Source organism: Squalius cephalus (genome assembly GCF_949319135.1).
Source record: "Squalius cephalus genome assembly, chromosome: 19".
Taxonomy (NCBI): Eukaryota; Metazoa; Chordata; class Actinopteri; order Cypriniformes; family Leuciscidae; genus Squalius; species Squalius cephalus.
Genome location: NC_137140.1, coordinates 25,377,619 through 25,403,443, shown reverse-complemented (window position 1 = coordinate 25,403,443; position 25,825 = coordinate 25,377,619). Strand labels below are relative to the sequence as shown.

General features: G+C 37.7%; 1 protein-coding gene across 1 annotated transcript in view; it reads left to right on the top strand.

Annotated features, from left to right (window-relative positions):
* Positions 1-25,825, top strand: part of atrnl1b (attractin-like 1b) — an 89,282-nt gene that overhangs the window by 58,500 nt on the left and 4,957 nt on the right. The window contains exons 26-27 of the mRNA XM_079851921.1: positions 2,150-2,228; positions 16,974-17,081. Coding sequence (XP_079708047.1) covers positions 2,150-2,228; positions 16,974-17,081 — 187 coding nt within the window. The remainder of the gene's footprint in view (positions 1-2,149; positions 2,229-16,973; positions 17,082-25,825) is intronic.

The following is a 25,825-nucleotide window of genomic DNA, read 5'->3' as shown; positions in this document are numbered from 1 at the left end:
AGTTCGCATCTCCTAGTTTTTTTTTGTTTTTTTTCTGTTAGCTGATTTATTTTTGTATTTCCTTATTTAAAGTCTTATTGTATTGTAGTGTTGCAGAACACGTGGACTGCACCATAAGAAGAAAAATCTATGCAGTTATCTATGTAGATATTGTAAATAGCACCTGCATTTTGGCCTAAAACCTGGAAAGGTTTCCTGAAGTGACTCCTGAAATGGATCTTATCTACTTAATTGCATCTAATTAGCTAAACAACACTTAAGTTCACAGTTTAATCATTAATTTTTGTTCTGGATCTTTTCAGCTCCTGCAAGTGAGAAAAAAAAACCCTTCTCCAAGTCAGTGGAGTGGTGTTTTTTTTGTTTTTTTGGATCAGTGGAAGCATGTGCAACTTAGGATGCACCTTTTTATCATTGTTTAGCAGGCGGCTTTTGAATTCTTTAAAAAGCTTGTTCCAGACCTTTCATACCATCCTCTGCTTTTGTTAGTCCCTGGATACCTTCTTCATTTTCTCACATATTTACTCAACCGCCACATGTACCACCACATGAGGGGCGAGAACCTTTAATTGCTTTATTTTTTAGTAGTAATTCGGTTTCCAGGTGGAACCGCAGAGGGGATTAAGTCCTGTTTACTGCCTGCAATGTACCGGATGAAAGGCTTCGATCTGAAGGGGGATTTCTCCCGCGCTGCTACTTAATCGAGCCATTCAAGTTTCTCTCTTCCCCATTCGTCTCCAATTTGCCATTATCTTCAAACAAACCTAAGATGGCGTGCTTTTGAAAGCATTAGAAGGATTTCTTTTTTTTTTTTTTCACAACTTTTTTCATCTATGCAAACTGAATTAATTTCACACAGAGATGTTTATGAATGCTCACATAGATCCGTGAATACAGTCAGCAAAAGCAATTTCCCTACAATTCACGACTCTGGTGTCTGCCCGGTTATAAGATTTGTCTTTTGATGCACATCACCAGACCCTAGCACTTGACTGAGATGAGCATATTTCTCAGCTTGACCACTGGAAATCCTTCTGCGAGTTTCAGAGATGCTGACATTTATCAGTGCATGATCTTTTGTCCATTTACTTTAATCTTTTCAAATGGGATTATCTGAGAAATTCAGGCTAGATGCTCTGTAAAATCTGTAACAATGTGCGACAAAGCAATTGTATAAAATTGCTTTTTCATGTTAGTCAAGACATTTGTCAAATCAACTGTCATGTTCTAGAGACCCATTATTGGTGGCTACAAAATGGAATATTACAAAAACCAAACTAGATCCATACGGAAGGAAGTAGGCAGTAGGAAAAACTTAAATCATATATCTATCACTGATGTACCTCAATGAATAAATCCCACCATGTTAACAAATTAAAATTCTTTGTTTCCCAGCACCCACAACCCCAAATGAGCCATGGCAATTTCATTGTCGAATTAATCTTGATAAGATTGCTGAAAATGCAAATTAAGACATTTTCTTACTAAATCATATTTTTTTAAATGACTAAACAATAGTTTCACAATATGTTTTTTTGTGTGTGTTGAAAATCCAGTGTTTTTATCCAGTGATAATGTTCGCATTTGCCATCTGTTGAATGGTATAAACATAAATCTGTCACTGGGACATTCTTATACTCATAGTGCAAAGTTTCTAAAACTTGCATAAGAAGACATATGAGATGAGAAGAAAGTGTTGCATAAAGATAAAGTCTTTGTTTTTTAATGCAAAATGTTAGTGATTTGTAGGGATGGGCCATATGACTCATGAATAGCACGCAGTATGAATAATTTAATCACTGTAACATTATACCATGATATAGTTATTTTTTTCAAACTAATCATTATTTTTTCTTTTATTTAGAACTAGAACTGGATGCAAACCAAAAGATTATTCATAACAAATAAATGATCAATCTGACATCAAAAGTCTCAAATCAGTAAAACTAACAAGTAGTTTCAGAGTTTAATTCTAATTGAATAAAACCCTGATAGTTGCACAGATATTGCAGATCTACTGCAATATAAACAGAATGGCAGATTCTTTTCCAGTTATCGTCATACTGCCCAATCCCTAGTGATGTGATGATATCTCTCTGAAATTTCTACATCACGTTTAATCTTTCCATCCCTTCATTTCTTCATCCTACAGCTGTTTTCTGTCCCTTTTGCTGGTAGCTGCAGTGGTGTGGAAGATCAAACAGACCTGCTGGGCCTCCAGGCGACGAGAGGTATGTCACAAAACAGAAGAGACATGAAGCGCTTCTCATTACAAGAATATAAACACATATCTGATCTTTGTGTCAAATTCCTAGAAATTTCAAAATTGGCAAATATCTGCTGATTTATTGTTTTGTCTGATATATCGGTAAATGGAATCACTTTACACTGTGGTAAGTCTGTTCTCCGTTTTGCGCTTTTTGGATTTTCCTTCTTATGGAATGTGATTAGACACGCTTTAGACATGCGTATAAAGCCTTGTCAGCCACATGAAACGGCTCTGCAGAATCCACTGCTTACAAACATGCCCATCTTCCTAATTAGGGGCCCTTATGAGCCAATTAGCTCTGACAAGAGTTATCTAATGCAGTTTAGAGCAAACTGAACAATAAGCGCAGCAGATGTCTGTGCATCAAGGAGAGAGATGCCATACTTCCATTAGTTCTTCTGCCTTTCTTCATTTCATCGTGGCAGATTTAGAGGAGTTTTGAAGGGGTTTCAGGGACTAGGTTTCGGATAATGAGCCTATTTGCTACATCATAACACCTAAATGTTATGTTAAGAAATTCATGAGAATGATTGGCCAATGACGTAGTGCCTGTAATTAGTTTATTCCATTTTATTGGACAGAATTGGCATGGATAATCAGGAAGGTTTCTCTCTTTTGTTTCTGTCCTAATTGATGTATGGAAATAAACGAGTTATGATTGCAGCGATCCAAAGCCATATTCATCTAAAGAATTAAATCCAATAATGCGTGATGGGCCTCCACCATTAGCATTCGGCTCACTGCAGCACTGCACTCCACAGGTTCAGATTATCTGTTTGTTTCTGCCCTCAAGTACTCTCAAAAAAGCTTTTATCTTTTAATTTAAAATGATTGAAAAGTTTGAGGAGGCACTCCAGAAAAATAATTGCTTCTGAAAATGTGTTTTCTTCTTTTTTTGTCTTGATCAAGAAAGAGCCTGGATGACGTGCACCTCATTTTGGCACCAATCATGTGACAAGGTCGAAGCTCGAGATTAAGACAAAAATGAAACTAACAGGGATTTTTCTGTGCTTTTCCATTGCATTCAGAGGCATGCGAATAGTGGTCCCTTATTGCCAATTGTGAAGTGCAACTTCCGTTTGTATGATCGTAACCGAAGAAGCTATATTCCTCTCATTTGAATGCCTTTTGTCCTGATTGACATATTGAAAGACATGAGTTGAAAGCAGAGGACGTGTTTATAACTGCCATTATGCAAATGTTCTCCACTACACTGATTTTGGCTGAGAGATCAAACAAGGGAATATCTAAAAAGCAGCAGTGCTCAACACAAATCAGAGTGCTTGCCTTTGAGTTCCTTCAGTGCATGTTTCCCTGAAAATTCTAGAGAACGTCTCATTGTCATCTGCCCGGATATTTGCACAGTTGCATTTGCCTTATTTTGGTTTTATTTTCGGCTCTAAAACGGTCTCTTGGGTTGAAGTGCAGTGCTTGCAAATCTGGTTAAAATCATCCAATTAGTGCTTAACCTCATGCATCATGCGATTATTTTATCTCTCAACAAAATGTATCGTACTTAGGCAGTCATGCTATGTAATATCTCTCTCTCTCTCTCTCTCGCTCTCTCTCTAGAGAAAGAGAGAGAGAGACCCTTGAAAACAGCAATATTTATGAAAAGGTACTTGAAATGTTCATGAATTATTGAAAGATAATATATGCGAAATTAGTGTTTAATTTTATTGATAAAACAATCTTTTCATGCAAAATTAGTACTGCAGCCCATCTGATATATATATATATATGTATATATGATACTGCTCTATGATATATGTGATACTGATATATGATACTGATACTGATATATGTATATGTGAACATGATATTGCTCATATAAATATCCAAGTATATGATACAGCTTTCATTCTTCAGGTCAATCATATATTCATGAGAAAAAAAATGGAAAGCGATATATTTGTCATAGTATACTTTTAATGATTAAAATTTCCACAGTCATTGCATGTGCTGCACTTTATTATTTGTACCATTTTTTTTTTTTTTTAATTAGTTTATTATAGTTGATCTATTTACCTTTTTTAGAAGTTGAAAGATAATAAAGATAATGTTTGATAGGTGAGATCTCTGATTGTAGTCCTTGAAAACCAAAAAAGTAGTGCTTGAAAAGTTCTTGAAAGTCTTGGAATTATATTTTACAGTATCTGTATTCTCTCTCTCTCTCTCTCTCTCTCTCTCTCTCTCTCTCTCTCTCTCTCTCTCTCTCTCTCTCTCTCTCTCTCTCTCTCTCTCTCTCTCTCTCTCTCTCTCTCTCTCTCTCTCTCTCTCTCTCTCTCTCTCTCTCTCTCTCTCCCCTGTGTGTGTGTATGCACTGTAATATATATATATAGCATAACTTCAAGGGATAGTTCACCCAAAAATAACAAATTTGACATAATTTACTCACCCTCAAGTTGTTCCAAACCAAACAGTTGATGAGCCCCATTGACTTCCATAGAATGGAGAAAAAAAAAAACTATATTAGTCAATGGTGCCCCACAACTTTTTAGGTACCAACATTGTTCAGCAGAAGAATAAAATTCATACAGGTTTGGAACAACTCGAGGGTGAGTAAATGATGACAACATTTTAATTTTTGAGTGAAATATCCCTTTATTTTACCCACATTTCTTTTCAGGAAAATGTTTTGTTTAACCCTGATGTTAAGTGATTATGTTGAGCAGATGCATTAGAGGACTGTCGTCTGTTGCCGGAGGCTTGATAATGGTGTTTTGCATTTACCGCAGTGGAACATTACACGCCACGGGTAGAGTCACTTATGCTTTTGTCTTCTAGATCTGTGGTTAGGATTGCATTTGTGTAGGTGATTATGGGTTTTGTCATGTCAAATTCCAGAAATGTCCCACAACTCTTAATTTTTCATTGAGGTTGCAGCAGTCTCTGTCTGCGATTATTGCTCTGCCTGATGATACAACAGATCAGTCTTTAGAAAACAAGGCATCTGTTGTTTTTGCAGATGAAATATTTATCTTGCCTTTTAGGGAGAATGACATATCAACAGCCTGGTTTCTTATAGCTAGAAATTAGACAGTGGGAGGGAAGATTACAAAAAGTGCAATTAAACGGTCTTATCTCTGCTCTCCAGTGAGCAACACAAACAGGTTTGGCTATGGGCATTGCCCTCGTCTGCCCTCGTGTTTTATGATTTATCTTATTGAAAAAAACCTTCCCCACTGTTCGGACCGATGACTGCAAACCCCATGCTGAAATGAAAAATTAAATGAACAAGACGGAACAGGGGTGATTAAGAATAATGAAACCGTGTCGTCCTGAGTTATTGAATTTCGTCTAACATGCAGTCTCATCCAGTGCTATTCTGAGTGCCTGAAGAGGAGTGAATATACTCATAATGAAGGTTACATGCCACTGCTGTGCTCTGTCATGTGATAATTTAGGCAATGGGATGTTTTAATTGATTTGGGCAAAACTGCAAATTAATAGTTGCTGAGTAGGAAGAGAATGTCTGGTGACTCTTGTCTGATTAGTTAACATTAAGATTTGATTGTTTCTAACACAGGACAGGCATAGGGTTGGGACGTTTGGATAAAACATAGGCTTTGTTCTGGAAATAGTCTTGTGGCTGGTGTTTTAGGCCAGGCTGACCTGTCCGTAGGAGCACATTTGATAGGTTCTGCTGTGCGCACCAGTGCTAGAGTGGCTCTGTACCACTTTTAGGAGAACGGATGACAGATGTCTGCACTAAATGTCAGTGTAGAGCAGGAGGAATGACATCTGTAAAACAGACAGCGGGGGCATTGACATTTCACAGTGCAATGCCATACTCATAGTCGTATGGTATGCATGCATAAAAACTTACAACAGTGTTGCTTGAAATGTACTACTTTGTCATGATACAGTCATTTTTAAGTCAGTTGATTGTTAGGTTTTAAATAATTATTTTTGGTAAGCACTGTAATACAGCAACAACAATGTAATTAATGTAAAGGATTAAATTTAAAGGACAGCAAGTGAAAACATTCCAGGTTTGCAGCAGTGATGAGGGTCAAGTAACGTCCACACCAGATGCATGAGCTAGTAATGCTGGTGGAGCATAGCATAGTACCTATTGCCCAAGATAGTGATTGCATGCCGTGTTTGCCCATAATTTAGGTACTTTTTGGACTTTTCTCCATTAGACAATTGAGTGAATGTTTATTTTGGTAGGATTCAGGGTAGTATGACACCGCTTCAACCTTTTAACAGGCAGTTTTTCTGTCAGAAGCATTTGCCACAAATGGGGCTTTTATGGCACGATCATTACAAACTGCATGTCTAGAATGTTTGTGTGCAATATTTGGAGTATTATGGAGAAGCTGCCTGGGGCTTTGCTTATCAGAGTGACCTTTGTCACTCTGATAAGCATATACAGCACACACGCGCACGCATATATGTGTATATATACTGAATATGTGTGTGTCAAATATGTTATATGATAATTGTTACTGTAGTTACTATCATCTGGGAGTAGTTGGTTATTAAACACTTTTAAAATATGCAAATGTAGCAAAGTTAGACGTTGTGGAAAGAAGGAGGTGGGAACCAGCGAACATTCGAAGACTTTAATAATGTAAAATAACCAAACAACAGAATGAAAGGAAAGACAGCAGCCCCTCACAGACGACTGCTGTCACGTATAACAAAACGCAACATAAAATCCAGGCCGGGCCTCTCTCGATCTTTGTCATCGCTCCTCCTTTTATGCTTCCGCTCCTCCATGAGAGATATGAGACCAGTGCGTCGTGCAGGTGTCGCTCATTATCAGTCACGCCACCGGCCTCGCGCCATTCTCTCATGGCCCTCAGCCTCGTCCTGCTCGCCACAGCAAATATTTAAAAAGCCATCCAAATTGTGGTGTTTAAACCAGAGTAATTGTAAAGGACTAGCACAATAGTGTTAAAAAATAAAATGTACACCTATGTGACTGCAGTGGCCTTGTATTGACTGTTGATATCTGCATCTATTTTAGGTTGCTATATACAGGATACATTTATGTAGTCAGTATTGTATTTCAGGCCTGCTGAGTGCGTGCTTTGGTTTTTCGGGGAGTATCCATTATTATGAAAAATGGAGAAGTTATGATAAAACTTTTTATCTCTGCGATAGGGCCATGTGTTATAAAGAAGGTTTCTCTTTTCAAGGGCATCAGCAAACTTCAGGCAAAGGGAACCAAGAGTTTTATCCTTTTTAATGTTAATTAAAGGTCATATCAGCCCCAATATAAAAACAGTCTGGCTGGCCCACAGCCCGAAATGTTGTTTTAACAGTGTGCAACCAAGTGAAAGAGAAACTCCACTATTGGTCTGCAGGATGGCGGCTGTACTCTTTATCTAATGTTGAGTTTTTAATGGCTTGAAGTAATGATCATTCATTAATGATTGTTTGGTGGGTTATAGAAATTAAGCATGTCAGTGATATAACAATTGGCTTTTAACTTTATATATTTTAAAAGCTAGACGCCATCAACTATGCTATAATTAAACTGAGCCTTATTACTTAGCTTAATGAATGAGGTAGAATCCTGTGTGACACAAATTGGTCAGGAAAGGACACATTATGCAGAGAGAGAGAGAGAGCGAGAGCGAGATGGGCAGCGTGGATGTATCAGCTCCTTCGTCAGTCTTGCAGAAAAGCAGTTCTGATCAGTCTGCAAAAAATATTTCTGCCCATAATGAGTCTTGCAAACGGCCGCAACCATTTGTGACTCTGAACACAGAGGCACTGCTTCCACTTCATTCATCACACGCTCACAAGGGAACCTTTAGTCTGACACATACTCACCCTCACTTTTCAAGTTCAGCTGTGGGACTCACACAGAGTTTGTTAAATCACAAGTTCACTCAAACCAATGTGTGCAAATGATACATGAATTGCTCAGAAAGATGCAGCAGTGTTCGCTGATATAGTGGATCAATGCAGAGTCTAAAGCTGAACTGTTGAATTAATGATATCAAAGCAAAGACTTGCGAATCAGTGATCTGGAATTGAATACCAAATATTTTGGTTAAATCTGATGTTCCCTTTGTCCAGTGAAAGAAGGTCATGCCTCCTATCTTCTTGCCTGTTGTCTGTAGCTGGATACATTTTGCAGCACTTGGGGGGAAAATACTCAATCTTTTCAGGTAAATTTAATCTTTACCAGTCCAGAATATTTAGATTTATGTCAGACAAGTCTACATGTAGTAATAGAAAGCAAAATAGCATTGCAAACTATTATTATTGTTGTATTAAATTTTACACATTACATTATATAAAAGTCCACCCATTATGAAAGTATGCGGTAAAAGAAAGAGACTGGCGTTCAATGGCAGACTAGTGGTGTATCTGGGCATGAAGAGTAATAAGAAGGCAGGAGATCACTACACCATTGAGGGACTGGGCTTTTTAAGTAGAGGTATTGACAGGTAACCAGTGCAGCAAGTATCATATCGGACTGATATGACCATATTTTCTGGACCTGGTTAGAACTATGACTGCTGTGAACAAACTCCAGATTATTTATGGAGACAATCAGGCATCCAGCCAGAAGTGCATTACAATAATCAGGTCACAAAGTTATGAATGCATGAACTGCATCAATAAATATTCTGTGACTTGGGTGTTTCTGAGGTGGAAAAGGCAGTGAGGTGCTCAGTGGGTAACACGCTTTGCAGCAAACCAAAATTCCTCAAGGGAAGTACAAACTGCTAATTTTAAGGGATATGTCCTAGAGAGCGGGAAGTGTTAATAATGTTTAACAAAGGGTCAGAATGCAGCATGTTTCGCTCATGGATGTCGTTTGAGATACAGCAACAGTTGATTGCACATTTCCAATTTTCTTTCTAATATTCTCTATCTTTTCATTGAGGAAAGTAATTGCTGCAGTATTTAAGTGGATTATAAGATTCAATAAATGTCTAGTTTCTAATAAATCTGGCTACTGTGCTGGACAGATACCTTTTATTCTCTATGAGTCTGATAATGAATGCTAATAATCTGGCTTTTTACAGGGATTGCCTATAGACCTTATGTAACCTTGCCCCTTTTCAGCTCTGCCAGTTTGTATTTCCACAACATGAATTTAAGATTGTACAGATTAATTAATGAACTAATGAAAATGAGATTGAGAAAATCTCCCCGGTCTACTTACATTTGTTAATAAGTAAATCCACTTCACCAGCTAATTACTCTTTGACAGCAGTGCCATAGAAATATACAGAACTACTGCAAAAACAGAAGTTTTTCTAAAGTTAGCTGTGCGCTTGTTTCTCAGGCGCAAAAGGCGCATATAATATAGCTGGAAACTGTCATTTTCAGCATTTTTGAAAACATCCAGGTTGTTTTTCCTCTATCTTGACACTCAACACATTTTCTCTTAAGAGAGGCTGTTATAGTACACTACCCACTTTTTACACTACTAACATCTTTTAGAGCTGCATGATTAATTGTTAAAAGAATGCAATCTCGATTCAAACACCCACGCAATCTCATTCCTAATGGCAACGATTTGCCTGTCTATTAAACCTTTGACAAAATCTCACTGGAACATTTAATTCTGCGTTTGTCCAGCCGCTGACCTAGAGAGAGCCGTAATCATGTATAGGTATAAAACAACTTCACAAACAGTCTTTTCAACCACACAGTTTCGTTATTTCTGTATTACAAATATTCATATTATAACAGAAGTACTGGGTTTAAAAGTTCAGATATAAACACTACGGTCTACGGTAGCGATCAAAATAGAGCAAATCACCTTTTGAAAGTAACTTGGCACTTAAAGATTCTATCGATTACATCGTTATGCAACCAGGTGGCGACATGACTGTTAAAAAATGTATTTGTCATTGAATCATTAGGTGTGTTCGACTTTAAGCGGCGCTCCGCAGAGCGATCGGTGTATGGCGCCAAAGTACCGCGAGAGCATACGGCTAAGTAACAGAAAATACACTTTTGAGCTGTGAGACCTCCAAGCCTATTTCTGAATGAAGAACCAGTCACCAATTGAAAGTAATTGAACGCCCCTGATCTACATATTTGGTAAAACTTACAGATCAATGTCCAACTCAATTCTGAGCCAATGAGAGTGACATGTCCTTTTAGCAGTCAATCCAAAGGTCTTTGTGGAATAACCAATTCGAGCCAGTTTCATAATCCATATTCTGAAGAGCCAATCAGGTCATTGATGTTCCTCAGGATGAACTGGGCCACATGGGTCTACAATGCTGAAGTGATTCTGAGTGGATTGCCTTAATTGTACCCTTTAACATGATCAAATCATCAGGGGAAATCATTATAGGCTTGGCTGGAGACATTTGTGAATTGTCAGTTCGTGCATTTGTATCGGTATGCTTTGACAAGTCATTTTTACTGGGTCACTTTGTGCCCAGTCTGAAAACTTTTCTTTCCGTGTCATTTGTCTGGGCAAATTTCCCTGCTTCGTTCAAGACCTAATCTCCTGTTATGATCAGCTGTAATTAATTTGCTGCATTTGAGAGTTGCTTAATTTACATAATTTCTTTAAATTTAGTTATTGCAAGTTAGGCGCCAACAAATCTTTGCTAGTCTGAATGCATGTACTCATGCTAGGCTTGTTGATTGAGTTCATAATTGCAATTAATAGTTAACATAATTAATTGCTTTTTATGTTTATGTATAATAGTTATTTTTGATCAGCTAAGCATCCACAGCGTTTTGAATTTGAATTTTCTCAATCAACTGAACAGGGTAGTATGGGTTGTTTTTTTTTGTTTTTTTTTCAGGAATGGAAAAAAACATTCCATTACATTTTCGTATTCGTGGCCAAAATGGCTTTGAGAGTTTTAGCCCTTGTTTAATGTCTAACAGGAAAGTCCTAATGCTATAAAGCAGGTTTAACGTGAAGCCTATGGTACAAATCGATGAACAATCAATCTCTATTTCGCATCAGTGAGGTTTTCACTGTAATACCCTGGGGCAAGGTTTTAAGAGCATTTCAAAGAATAATAAAACAAATTTGACCTTAACTCTAGTCTAAACCCCTACAGGTTTGTGTGTGTGTGCCTTCCCGTGTTCAGCTTGGTTGATAGGATCAAGCAAAACATTGCAATTATAGGTCTGGATTAAAAATAAAAAAAAATAAAAAAACAGAACTGAAAATGTGTCATAGTTGAAAAGGGCAGCTGCATCCTCGAGTGTGTGGGACATGGATGCATCTATGTATATCTCAGTGATGGACTGGCTTTGTCTTGCATAATTGTTATGGAGATGCCAGTGATGTAGTAAAGGCAGTGGGCCTGATGAATAATAGCAGGTGATGGAGAGAGATGGATAAATTGCAGATGGTGCTTTTTGGCTGTCAACAAAGCCAGCCTGTTTTCTGAGAGAAGATCTATTAGCGCAAATGAGAGCATACCACAGCTCTCTCCCTTTCTGCCATGCTCTCTCACGCCATCTCCCTTTTGCTCTCTCCCTGTCATGCTTTGTCGTTTTATTTTCCGAGTACCTCTCCTAACTCTCTCACCTATACATACACAAACACACGCTAGCCTAAGGGGATAAAAGAAAGCAAGTAGCTTCAAATCAATTTAAATGAAGATATAATTAATGGACTCATAAATGTGTAGATGTTTCAACCACAGAAAGTGACCATTCTGGTGCAAATGTCATCCGTGTTTGATGAAAGTGCAGCTTTATAATGAAATCAACAAGCTCGGCAGGGAGAATTAACTCTTTCCAGTCTTGCCCTTTTTATCCTGCTCTTTTGTGACTGAAATCAATCTCTTGTTAACTTATTTACAATCCCCTTTATAGTCCCTGTCCCAAATTGCACACTTGGCTGTTCACACTTGAAATAGTTAACCCTAGGTCGTTCTAAACCCCAGTAAACGGAATCCTGGTTATCTTGCTTCACGTTTTACACTGCTCATAATTTACCCTGGGTTAACAATTAATCCTAGGTATTCATAAGATGAAGTTTCCCAGTATCAATTCCTAAACCCTGGGTTAATGTTCTTATTTGCATATTTGTGGTGTCAGTGTCGTTGATTAGATGAACCATAGATTTTAGATGCAGCTAACTTTTTTATTGTGTATACTTGCTTCCATAGTCTGATAATGCAATAAATATTTTTGCTTGTAATGTTTAATATGTGTTCATAATTATTCACAGTTAGAGGCGAATCAACACAAACAAGCGTTTTATTTATTTATTATTATTACTATTACTTTTATTATTATTATCATCATCATTTTTGCTTTGAATGCAATTTTCTGAGTTAGAAATTATTACCTGATTAAATTAGTCCAGGAAAAATACAGTACATTCTGCATTTGCTTTGCACTTGGCTCGCTTATATTAGTTTTTTTAATGACCTATGAATAAGTTGTAATAAAAGTGAAAGCACCAGTGCAATATAGAGATTGAAGAAATAGAGGATGCAAAGTGTGTTTACCTGCTCTATACCGACTGATTTTGGACACCCGAAAACGTTTAGTTCACTTTTCAAGCTAGCATACCTCTCTAGTATCTCTCCTTTCATCACACACACACACACACACATTTAGTTATGCAGGTTGGTGTCACTAACGTTTCGCAGAGATGATCAGATCGCATTGTCAAGAGAAACCCTGACGTGAGGAGTGTGCTCAGCTTTGATAATTTCATTATAAATGTGGTCGCGGTGGGATCAGCCATAACAGTTCTCAAGTGGTGATTAATAGAAAAGATAATGAGTGATTAATTACCATGGTGCCATCAGGGCCCATTTATGCGGAAGTCATTGAAGAGACCTCTTTGTGTCAGTGCTGAAGAGACACCCCCACAGACACAGCACTGTCGGCCTGATACGTGCCCCGTCAAGGACGTCGCCACCTTCCTGCATTTTTTGTTTGTCGTGGATACAGGAAGAAGTTTATTCTGTGATTTCTGAGGTTGAAGTGACTTTTGAAGTGACTTATTGTGTTCGGTGACATGGTGTTATTGGCCCAATAATCATCTGTTTAAAACACTTTAGAGAACTTATTCATCTAAATGCCTTTTTAACAGACTTTTGATATTTCATTATGCATTTATTTTGTTGCATATGTCAGATTACTTATTTTAATTGCCAAATTCCAGAATCGTTTAGAAGCACTCTCCTTCACGTTCGTTTTTGTGGATGAGTTTTGAGGATTTGTTGCAGTGGTTGAAGATTCATGATTTTGAAAGCAATTCAGTGAAGCTTTGAACTCTGATGTGTGTTGCCATTGTTAGATTAGTTGTATTAGCATGTAGAAAGCTTGCTGAAGACTGAGTAGTACATAATAGCCGCTTTCCGACCGGAGGAACCTTTTCACAGTTCCTAGAACTATTGGCTAAAGTACCCGGATGTCGGCATGTTCGCACCGCAGGAACTAGGAACGATTTTAGTTCTAGGAACTCCATTTGTAGGAACTAATTTAGGTCCTACTTCAGAGTAGGGTCTAAACCAGCACTATAGGAACTACCCGTGACGTTAGTGTACGCTGATTCACCGAACGCACGCAGAACACCAGCACCCGCCATTTTTAAAACAGCTAGAATGTAAACACACAGATTATAGCCTATATATTTACTCCATAAACTAACTATACAAAGTTTAAACATGGAAAACAGTGATAGATGGGTCTCTAAACCTTTATGCTGAAGAGAAAATCCAACGCAACTTTGAGGGGACCAAGCAAACATGATTGTTTATCTGCCCAGCCTGCAACACTGGACATCAACCACACGGCATAGGCTAATAACCTTTTTTCATATACTGTCTACTTTCTATAACAGTTCTATCTGATAAGATATTAAACAGTACAGATCGCTAACTAATAAACACAGAGAATGCGAGCATTGTTTGCTCTGGCGTTCTCAGCGCCGCCAAAATAAAGGTCCGTCGCGCCGTCAAAATAAAAGTCACCGTGCTTGCGTCACTCCCTTACCCCTCCTACCAGTTCCTATGGCCACTTGGCCAGTGCGAACGCAAACAGCAAAACCGAGTTTGGGGGAGAGTAGTTCTTAGAACTGTAACTACTTGGTCGGAAAGCAGCTAATGTGTACATAGGTATTTAATGTGCACTTAAGTTCATTGAGTGCAAAGATTCTAAGTTTCCCTCCTTTTACCAACAGTTACTTTTGAGTACTATAATTAAGGCACTTAAAGGCAAGTACCAGTGTTCCCGTTTTACGTGTTCTTTTTGTAGTGAAATATATATATATATATATATATATAAAGTGAAGTACTGCCATTTAGCACTACATTTTTATCTCCACTATGTTTTAACCTTTTTTTCATCTCCACTATGTTTTTTACTTTTTTATTTAAGATAACCATTTACAGTGTCCCTGCTGATTTGAAAATGTTTTTTGCTTTGTTTTTCCAGCTAATAGGTATTTTTTTTATTTTTTTTAAATAAGCCATGAAAAGCATTGCCGAAAACACTGAGGTAATGCTCTATAGAGGTAGTTACACTACCGTTCAAAAGTTTGGGGTGCTTTTTTATGTTATGAATTAGTTTTGCTCACCAAGGCTGCGTTTGTTTGATGAAAAATACAGTAAAATCTGTAATATTGCTAATGTAATATTTTGATTTATTCTCTCAATTTTCAGCAGCTATTAGTGTCGCATGATCCTTCAGAAATCTTTCTAGTATGCTGATTTGGTGCTCAATAAACATTTCTTATTATTATCAATGTTGAAACTCTTGCATTTTTTTGTGGAATACATGATAATTTTTTTTTTTTGCAGGATTCATAGAATAGAAAGTTCAAAAGAACAGCATTTATTTTAAATATAAATCTTATACAGACCTTCTCTTAAAGACATTATAAAGGTTTTACCGTCACTTTTGATCAATTTAATGCGCCCTTGCTAGATAAAATAATTTTAATGAACGTACTGACCCCAAACTTTTAAATGGTAGTGTTAGTAACATCAATGAGAAAATGTGAAGAAACTGCAAATAAAGTTTTTTTCCATCTGTCACCAGTGGTGATTCAGTTTTAAATTGTCACAAATTATTATTTCATACATTTTTGTCAAAGTAGCCTATATGGGTCTTATTATTATTATTATTATTATTATTATTATTAGTTTTTCTTCTGCAGAACCCTATACTATCTGAAATTATGCGATTGACTTTTGTGCAGAGCAATGAAGTGAAGTTTCTGCTGTTCGATTTCTTAATATGAAATCCACGTACATGCATATGCATATGTGTGTGTGGACGGACACTAGCATGTTTGTCAGGACGTGGACATGGTGCAGAATTGCTGTGAAACCAGGCAAGTGACAGTACCTCAGCAGTTGTCTTTCGTCACCGTTATGTGGAACAATTAGAGTTTAAAGCAGCACGCTTTCCTTTGTCACAAATCCAATAGCAATCATCCTCGTCCTTGATACCCAAATCAGCCCACATTTAGATATTGATTGACTGCTGATGAGGACCACTCCATGTTTTTTTGTGTGTGTGTGTTGTCACTATTGATTATCCAGCGATGATAGAGGCATCACCTGCATCTCTCTGAGAGAAGCTGATTTGGAGTGTTCACATAAGTAAAATGTCTTTCAAAGTTTGTCTCCAGGGCAAAAGCTTTCTCTCTAATTGTTTTCTACATACCTGCTGAAGTGTTGTTCATTATTCTTTGATGTTATTGTTGGTAATGAAAAGCAGTGAGAAATTTAAACAGGGATTTGAAGTCTTATTAGGATGCCTATTGAATGTTTCACTGATAAAGTATGTTAATTGTTCTCTGTGGAATTCTCTAATATGAAGGCAACTGGCATGGTACTGTGATTGAACACTATGTGTTGCAGTGTATTGATCTTTTGTACCCGTGTCACCCGCAAATACTCATGAATGCTCACTCGCTTTCACTCAATGACATCTACACATTCTGATTACAGATGAGAAGTTGGTATTGATAAATATATTGATATCACCTTGAGAAGCACTTCTGACTTCGTGCCATCTCCTGTATGCACAAGCAAGGAAAATTGTGCACCATGTGCACATGATAGATAAACTATGTCCATCAAAGAGACAAAATAAGCAGTGTGCCATCGGTTATGGATGGGATTTTGTATGAAGGTTGTGAATCCTGCTTTTAGGGCAGTCAGCCAGTCAGTTGCATGGAGAAATTACAGGGAATGCATCATTAATTAAACTCCACCACTGGAATACTGATGCTCACGCAATCAATGGCAGCATAATTGCTTGTCATGCATGTTGTGGCAAGAGAAATTTCCTTCCAATCTTTGCAGACATTTGATTAGCCAGGTCCTCCAAACTTTTTTATATGGAACAAATGAATTATTCAACCACCTGTTTCTGTCTGTGCTGGAAAACAGCCAGTGTGCTGTCAATGGCCTCTCTCTCTTTCTCTCTATCTCTCTTTCTCTGCTTTATTCTGCTTTGCACTTTCGCCTCTTGCATTTTGGTAATCTTTTATTTTTTCTTATCTAAAAATCATCAGATTCCCTGCATACTGCCTCTCACGTGCGTGTGCGTGTGCGTGCGTGTGTGTGTGTCCAGAGGTGCTTTGTTTTCCTTCTCAATAAATGAGTCATGTCACTTATACGATCAGTCTCCACTTTTAGCCGTAAATCAAAGATTTTGACAAAGAAAACTGACAACTTAGATTTGTTTGAAACTACAGTTTATGTACAGATATTTACTAATGTATCATACTTTTCTTCCCTCTTTCTTTCATCTCTTACTCTTCCTGCTACAGCAACTGATGAGAGAAAGGCAACAGATGGCCAGTCGCCCTTTTGCATCGGTCGCGGTGACACTGGATGTTGGCGGAACTCAAGTAGAACTGCTTCAGGGTGGAATCGAGGTTAGTTTCACCTTTGAACTTGGTATCCACCCAGTTAGGTTTTAATCTACACACAAAATATGCAACAAAAATTCTCAATATATACATAATGACATACAATTCAGGTACATCGTTAATATTACAATGAGTTTTATGCATTTTTTTATTTAGACATTTAGTTCCATAAAAACTATTATTAATATAATTATTGCATTCTTTTTGCAGTGACAAGCCACTAGAAAATATTTCAAATTCAAGCTACATTAGTGTTTTTAAGGTAGATTAATTGTAACTTAATATAATTTTGTGTAGAACAGAGTGGGTAACATGCAAATTTGTACTTTTATTTTCGTTTTAAGGCATTTTAGAGCAAAAATGTAAACACATATGTGGTTTACAGTCTAAATAAGTGCCAAGCAGAAACTGTTTGTAGTTTGACAGCTCTAATTTAAGAGCATCGGGATTCATGGTTGTTACACAACAGACACGCACACAGACCTGTGAGCACAGATGTACCTGTCGTACAGCAGAGACGTTGAAAACGCACGTCCAGCAGCACTTGATGTGCCTCTCCAGAATCCATTAGTGTAGAGTGGAGTGGTGCTCAGTGAGCATTATGGGCTGTGGGAGGACAAGCCACAAATGAAGAGAGCAGAAAACAACATACTCGTCAAGTTGAACGCTCCTCCAGCTGAACGCTGTTCAAAATAGATCTTTTTAAACAAACTTCAGCTTCACTCTTATCAGCATATGGCTCTCATTTACGGGGACATCAGCCTTGTTAAAAGAGACACTTAAGTCTAGTGAAACTGCGTCCACAAGCCAGCTGTTGAGAGTAGAAGTTTTTGTGAACAGAAGTTGTTTTGATAGTTAACATTTTGGCTTCACGTAGTACAGTAACCGCATATGCCGTATTTTGTTTTTCTTATAGCATATTGTATGGTAAGAGAGTCTGCAACATGTCGTTCCTTTTCTAAAATGCTGTTGTTTCTCATCACTTTTTAAGTTCTGTCACCTTTGTAGTAGAAGGAGAGATACCCTTTGATACCGGATTCCTGTTGTTCTCTTCTCAGTCTCTCGAAGGCTTAATTTCGACCACCGTAGTTGCCACTAACAGAGTCTCAAGAGACCCGTTATGAGCCGGCCCGCCACCTTTTAGAGCTGCCTGTTTCAACTTGTTCCCTCAAAGCTTTGATTGCAATAGCATTTCAAGTTTGTATTCAAAATTAGCCAGGGAATATTTAATTGAAACCAAATGAAACTCAAAACAAATGCTCAGTAGCGTTCTCTGCAGTTTTGTCCACAGTGGCTTTCTGAGATTTTCTTCTACATGCCTCTCTACAAATGTTTCTGTTTATTATTTCTAGCTTATGGGACAACTTAGTATGCAATCCTTAAAGGGTCATGAAACCCCCCTCTTTCAGCTCAAGTCTAGCTCACAATCTTTTTGAAAAATGCAACTTAATTGGGCGTGGTGGCTGTGAGAAGAAGGGAGGGGAGTGGGTGTGGTATGGCACGGGGGGGGGGGTGGAGGGGTTGATGATGGCCAACCAATCGCCCGCAGTCAGAGTCTAGCCCGGGCAGCATCGCGGGGAAAGATGCACTGGAACTTTTGCACCACGAAAACAAACGCGCGTCCCATCATTGCCTCTCTCATCTAATACGCGATATCACAGTTGTTTGACCATTCTATGAGTTTGACATGTCTGTCATTGGAAAGTTCCACGTGGTGTCATGAATAATTAAGAGGCAGTGTCTTCTCATTGGATAAGAAAACTCAGTCATGAATAATTATGAGACATCGATGCATCATCAAAGTACTACAGTGCTCTGCCACGTCACAGCCTGTGACGTGGACACGATGAAGATTTTAAACCCAGAAGATGAAAATAGCGTAAAAAAAACTCAAATTTAACCATTTTCCCCCTACTATTAAATCTAACAGATGCTAACATTGTCTTCAATGTTGTTCAACACACATACCTCTGTTAAAATCTCAGAAAATTTGGTTTAGGGTTTCATGACCCTTTAAACATATATTTAGGTTTAGTGTTATAGCATATGTGTCCCCTCATGTTGTTCTTCCCCAGCTCTCATCATGTGTTCAGTGATCAACATTGACACTTCTTGGAGTCTATTGAGGCAGATCCAGATGTTGGCCCCACTTTGCTAGGATCTGGCAGCAGCTGAAGGTGAAAGGAGGGAAATGAGAGCAATTCTGTTCTATAAAGGTTAATGAGACAGCATCTGGTGCTGTTGAATTGTTTAGCATAACCTGCTAATAAAAAAGAGGACAATCCAGACAGTTCAGCACAGTAATATGTGTCTGTAGCTATGCTTCTGTCTGTAGTTATCACAGATTAGCTCACCCAAGACTAATGTCAATAGCAGGTTTAACCAAAGCCTGTTTGAGCCATTAACTGTGCAGTAGCTGTGAATTTTTGTTTTTTGTTTTTTTTTGCAGTATTATTGGTAGTTAAAGAGAGGCATGATAGGAAATTATGAGTGGAATGGGATTAGAACATGGATTTGCACCCACATCTCCAGTTTGAGTGCCACAGCTCAGTACTGTATGTCTGAAGCACATGTGCATACCACTAATACCGACCTCAGGTCGGACATCTAAAAGCCTTAAACCTTTTCGTTTCAAAACATTTCGTTTATTTTTTTTGTTTTTTTTTAAACCATACAATGGTTTGTATTGTACCCCCCATGTCAGTGGGGTCCAATTTTGTTTTGGACCCCTTTGACTTTAATTCATGAGAAACCATTTTTCTTTTCTTTTTTAGATCGATTTTTTGCCATGTTGTTTATAGCACAATGTTTGGAAATAATGGGTAGACAAAAAAAAAAAAAAAAGCTGCAACAGTTTTTTTTTTTTTTATAAAAAAAATTGTTTTGTAAAACTAGCTTTACAGAAAACTGTAAAAAAAAAAAAAAACTAGTTGCAACAGCTGCTAGAACTTTACCAGGAAAAAATACGGTAGCAACATGCTAATTTGGAAGCATTTAAATTAAATTTACAGTAAAAAAAAAAGACATTTACATTTACTGTAAATTATAAGATGACTTCTTTTTCACTTCCAAAAACAAAATTTAACAGTATTTTACAGTAAAATTACATTAAATGTCCCATTTGTATTTATTACAGTTTTTCCTCTGTATTAGTTAACCAATTAACAGATTTTCACCGTAGTATTTTTAGTTAAACTAATCATTTTTTTACAGTGCAAGCTGGGAATGGGGTGGCATGTTCGTTGTCCCACATGATATTTGATATATAATGACAGGAAATGCTGCTTTCTGTAATCTCTACAGGGTCAGTTTCTGTCTGCCACAGGTCATGTTAAGACTGCTCTGTCTGTGTGTTAGGCTGGGATGGTCTGTGTTGGGCTCAACCGGACTGGAGGAAAAAATGTTGTGCGTCGAGGTCAGTAGAAGTGCATTATGAAGCCAATGTGAGGCCAGCCCATTTAAAATGGTGCAGATGACACAGATGCTGCTCCGCCACCATGGCCAGCGCACAACATATGGGCCCGTTAACAGTTGCAGAGTATGATGGATGGAGGCTGTCACCAGGCAACAAAGAGAGGCCATTTAAATTATACTGTGTATGTAGCCGTTCTTGTGTTTGAGAGTGCTCAGTAGTGAGCTCTTATCTACAGACCAGCGCTCATGCTCCCTGTCACTGCAAATGCTCCGATTAGCCATGTAAATGAGATGCTTTGCCGTCTGTTAAAAGCTGGTGAAACGTATAGATGAAGAGGATTGTCGTCTTGCTTTATGACTTGGTTTCCTATGTATTTCCATTTAGATTCTCTGCTGCTTAATATTCAATGCAGCAGTAGCAGCTTATCAGCTTCATCTTCAGCAGCAGCGATATTATGATACGTATTTTTAAATGCGTATAGAGATGAACACAACAGAGGAAATTAGAGATGGGTGGAATAAAGATACCAAAATAATGAAATGAGGTATCGAATGTGGTCATAAATAATACCAAGATATTCCAAGGTAATACAAATAAAACCAGATATTCACCAGTTGGTCACATTAAGAAGATACAAGGTGGAAAAACAGTGAATTAAATATGTGCAGGAGAAAGCAAGTAAACAGAAAGTGTCGGACATGTTGGCCAGACCTGAAGACAAGGCCCATAAAGTGTCTCAGTGTCTAATTAGAATGTGGCTCAGTGGCGCTGAGCTGTTTTCATCAGGTTAGTCGATGCATGCGAGTAGAATGGAGTTGGCCCTCAATTAGTTGTAAATCAGCAGGGTTGTATGAGAGACATCTGTTTGCTGGCTAGTTCATGTGTTTTATAGCCTTTCTTGTTTTCTCCTGAGACAAAATGGGCAAGTCTTTCATTTACATTAAGTTTTCTGGATTTATCCTTCACATGATCCTTCAGAAAACATTATAATGCTGATTTGGTGCTGATTTGGTGCTTGGTTATTATAATCAATGTTGAAAACAGTTGTGCTGCTCAATATACTTGTGGAAACTGTGAAGCATTATTTTCAGGATTCTTTGATGAATTGAAAGTTCAGGAGAACAACATGTATTTAAAATGGAACTCTTTTGATCAAACCCACACTGGAAATTTATCAACATTGGAACTCAGCATTATAAATGTCTTTACTGTCACTTTTGATCAATTTAATGTGTCCTTGCTGAATAAAATTATAAAAATTTTGTATTGACCTGAAACTTTATTATTATAATACTATGGTTTTACATACACTATAGTATAGGGACTAGAAAGGAAAATCCAATCACTGTTAAAAGTAAAAGCTCTTCCCAAAAAGCCCCAACATTTAAGGTAACATTCATGTCTGTAGTGCAAACTGTGTGAGTTATGGATTTATGCAAACCTCTTAAATCACCTACTCCAGTGCATCTTTGCAGCACGTGCTATAATGTAATCCGCTGTAATCTCGGTTTAAAAAAAAAAAAAAAAAAAAAAACTTTGCTTAGCTTGATAGTAGGGCTCTAAACTATATTGTCATTCATTAACTGTGTTATGGCAATGCTCCCTAAATGGCCTGCAATTGGATTACTCTAATCTGTATGGCGCAAGACTAATGTGAATGAGACGAATATCACTGAATCCAAAAACCATAAAGAATGAGAGTAAGCATATGAAAATGGATTCGTCTGATCACTTGGAGTTGTTGGGAGGACTGAAGATCTTGTTAGGTGGTTTATACATTGAATACACAGTCCCCACAAACTCATTACAGATTAATGAGAATCCTTTAGGGTCATTTTGTTATAGGTTTTTATATGATTAATGTTTTAAAGAAGTTTTATAGATAGAAATCGTACTTATTTTTTTATACAATTTTATACACAAAATATTGCATAATAAAATTACATTTTATTCTAAACTAAAAAAAGGAATTTGAGGAATTTTCATTCAAATATATTAACTATTTCTTTCCCCGCTATCATTTTTTTTTTTAAGTTGTCAGTCAGCACCAGCATTTTTGATCATTTTCAAAAAAAAAAAAAAAAAAAAAATTTGGTCCCCAGACTATTTTGTTGTATGAATACCTGAACATGCAATATATAAAGAAAGAACAGAGCCTCTGCTTTAAAAAATAAAATAAAAAATCCTTCATGCATTCTTTTTTTTATTTTTTTTTATCAACAATTTAATTATTTTTTTTTACAAAAAGCTGAGAAAATCATGTTTTTGTCAAAGACTATGTCTGGATTGGATTCATAACGATGATCAAAACATAGATTGAGAGTAGATCGCTTCCATCAACACCCCCAAAGCTTCACAGTCCTATACCTCTCGCTGCGTTGACATTTTAATTGGTAACGTTTTGATTTATATGCGGTTTATTGTTTGATGATCACGTTATTTTACATGTGCAGCAATGCTTCAATCGTTCTTTTGTTTCTTCTATTGTTTCTGCTGCTTCTTCGCCTTTGTTTTGATCCGGAGATTCTGCACTCTTTCAGAACATGTGTAACAGTGAAAACATGTTGTGTGTGTCTCAATCAACTCCATAGCTTTCTAGATCGTGAACCAGTAAATAGTGCACATGAATTCGGGCACTGGTAATGACTCTGGCTCCCTACATATTGGGACACTGAAGACTCTATTTCCAGCGATATGAAAACGTCCTCATTGTACAACATCACTACTAGTATTTATGGACAACAGCAGAACTGACATCTTTATTGTATTACTTTTTAATACTATTTAAAATACATCATGATACATACTTTGCTTGTTACATACTTCAGCTGTAAACAAATTATGAATGTTAACTAGATGAGTTGGCTCATGTGATTTATGTTTCGCTCTTCAGAACGTCCATTAGAAAAACATAGAGAGCTTCGAGGCTCCCTGGTTTTCACAATGCATTGTGGGACTTTTTAGGGAGCAAACATTTCAATGCACTGAAAGGATTTTGCGATTGAGACAGCCTGAGCAGTGCCCTTACTACTGAACTAGGGAGCTGATTGAGACACACCCATGGATTTCCGGAAAATTCTGTCAATGGCTGGGAAGCGTTATGTCATAAATAATGGAAAATTAGGTCTATGGCAGGGAAAGGGTTAAAAGACCCAAAGAAAGAAAAAAAACATTAAAATTAGTCATGAGTTACAAAGCTTTCTAACTTAAATGACAGAGAAAAGCATCATTCTCAAACTACTTTTATGTGTAAGGAAGTAGTCACCCCTTTGAGCAAGAGTCTATTGTAATGTATGTTTGGGTGTGAAATTGAAATGGATCTTTATATAATGCTACCAAGCTCAGACAATAGCTGTGGCCAGAAATGGATACTTAAGTGTGGTGATGAAAATGGAGACATGTAATTAAGTGTGATATTTAGCATGAATCACTTGATTGGTGTGTTTTGTCAGAAATAATTAGGTTTGCTGTGTCATTCAAAAGCAAGAAGAGGCATTTGTGTGCGATTGGCAGATTTAAGAGTCTTGAGGCCGCTGTCAAACCATTAGCAGTTACTGTTTGTGCTGTCTGTCACATGATAAATAGGGTGCTCTGTGGTGGATTAGAGACTAGACCCTGATAGTCTGGCTAGCAGAACAAATACTTGTATTGACATCCATTCTTCATGGTTTCTCTTTGATCCATGGTGTGAACTCAGCCTTGTCCTTAAGATACAAGTAGGTCTTTAGCAAGGGAAGGATATATCTTTACAGACTGATTTTGATAAAGAAAAAGCATGCAGTGTGAGAGAAAATCAAGAGGAAAAACAGTGATATTCTGCACACGGAGGAATGAGGGAGCTAGAAGGGATGCTAGACACCTCTTGCCACCCCCTGTCACTCAGAAACAATGGCTTTGAACTTTTTAAGTGCAGCACAAGTGGCCTCTTTTCCTCTCAAAGAGACAGATATTGCTCTGATAACAGCCTCTGTCAGCTAGGCTTGATGGACATCACTTTCAGCGCAGGCTTAATTTGACCTTTCACAAGCCCCTCCAAGCCTGTGCCACCACATTTCATGGGTTCACTCACAAAATGAGAGAGTGATGGACTTGGGAATTCTTTCATTTTAGAACTGAACACGCTTTCTATTATTTTATTAGCCAAGAGGAACATTTTGCACTTCATTCTTATTTGTTTTTTTTATAATAAATATTTAATACATTTCAGAAAATTACTATGTGGCTACTATGAGACACTTGTTACACACTGCAGTGAGCTAGATTTATATTATGTATGATAAAACATGGTAGTTACTCGTGGTAAATCAAGAAAACGAGATTTAAACAATAAGACTAACTGTATTGAGCTATATAATGATTAGATTTCTGTCGATGAATGTATCCAAACAGTTGCTCACCTGTCTAATATCTAATAATCCTATTTTAACGATCTAAGCACATGGTCTAAAGCGCAGGGCGCAAGTTCACTTAGGGCGTGTCTGAATCCACTTTTGCTATTTTAACGACGGGAAAAATTGTCGCGCGCCAGGCGCATGGTCTAAAAGTGTTGTCCCTATTCTCTTAATGAGTAATGGGTGTGTTTTGGGATTTATGTGCGTTAAACCAATCAGAGTCTCATCTCCCATTCTCTTTAAATGCCAGTTGTGCTCGTGCCATGGCAGATTCGCTATTTACGTGACAGAATTTGATAGTGGAAAGACCGAAGCCGTCTCCAGAGCGCAAACAGAACTGCTCGTGTGCGAGGTTAAAAGTGCGCAAGCAGATCATCTACGTAACAAGCCGGATTCCACCATATCTTTATGTACACAATAATAATCTTTTACATAGTAATCCTTTTAATTTTAATATTTGGCATGTTTGTGTGCTGCTGTGCGTCCCTGTGTGCTTAATAAGCAGAGTGTACACGCATTGTGGACCCGCCTATAGGTGCACATTACTAACGCGCTCTTTAAATAACAAAAACAATATTGCGCCATTGACTTTAGACCAGGTTTCAGTTGGTCAATGGGGCAGTCTATTTCTGTTGCCTCAACATAGCAATGCGCCAACAATGCGCCAGAACACACCTCGTTTTCAGGCCAGCGCACAAATGGGCCTAAATGCATTTGCTATTTAAACAATGTGGCGGAGGACGTGAAAATGATAACTGCGTCAGGCTGAAACTAGCAAAAAACACTTGCATCGGGCTTGGCGTTGCATTGCGCCGGGTGTAAGATAGGGCCCAATATATTAAAGCATATTGTTTCCATGGTTTCTACAGAATAAAACCGGAAAACGAGGGTAACGCGGGTATGATGTCATTGATAGGTGAGGCACGGACACGATCCGTTTCCTG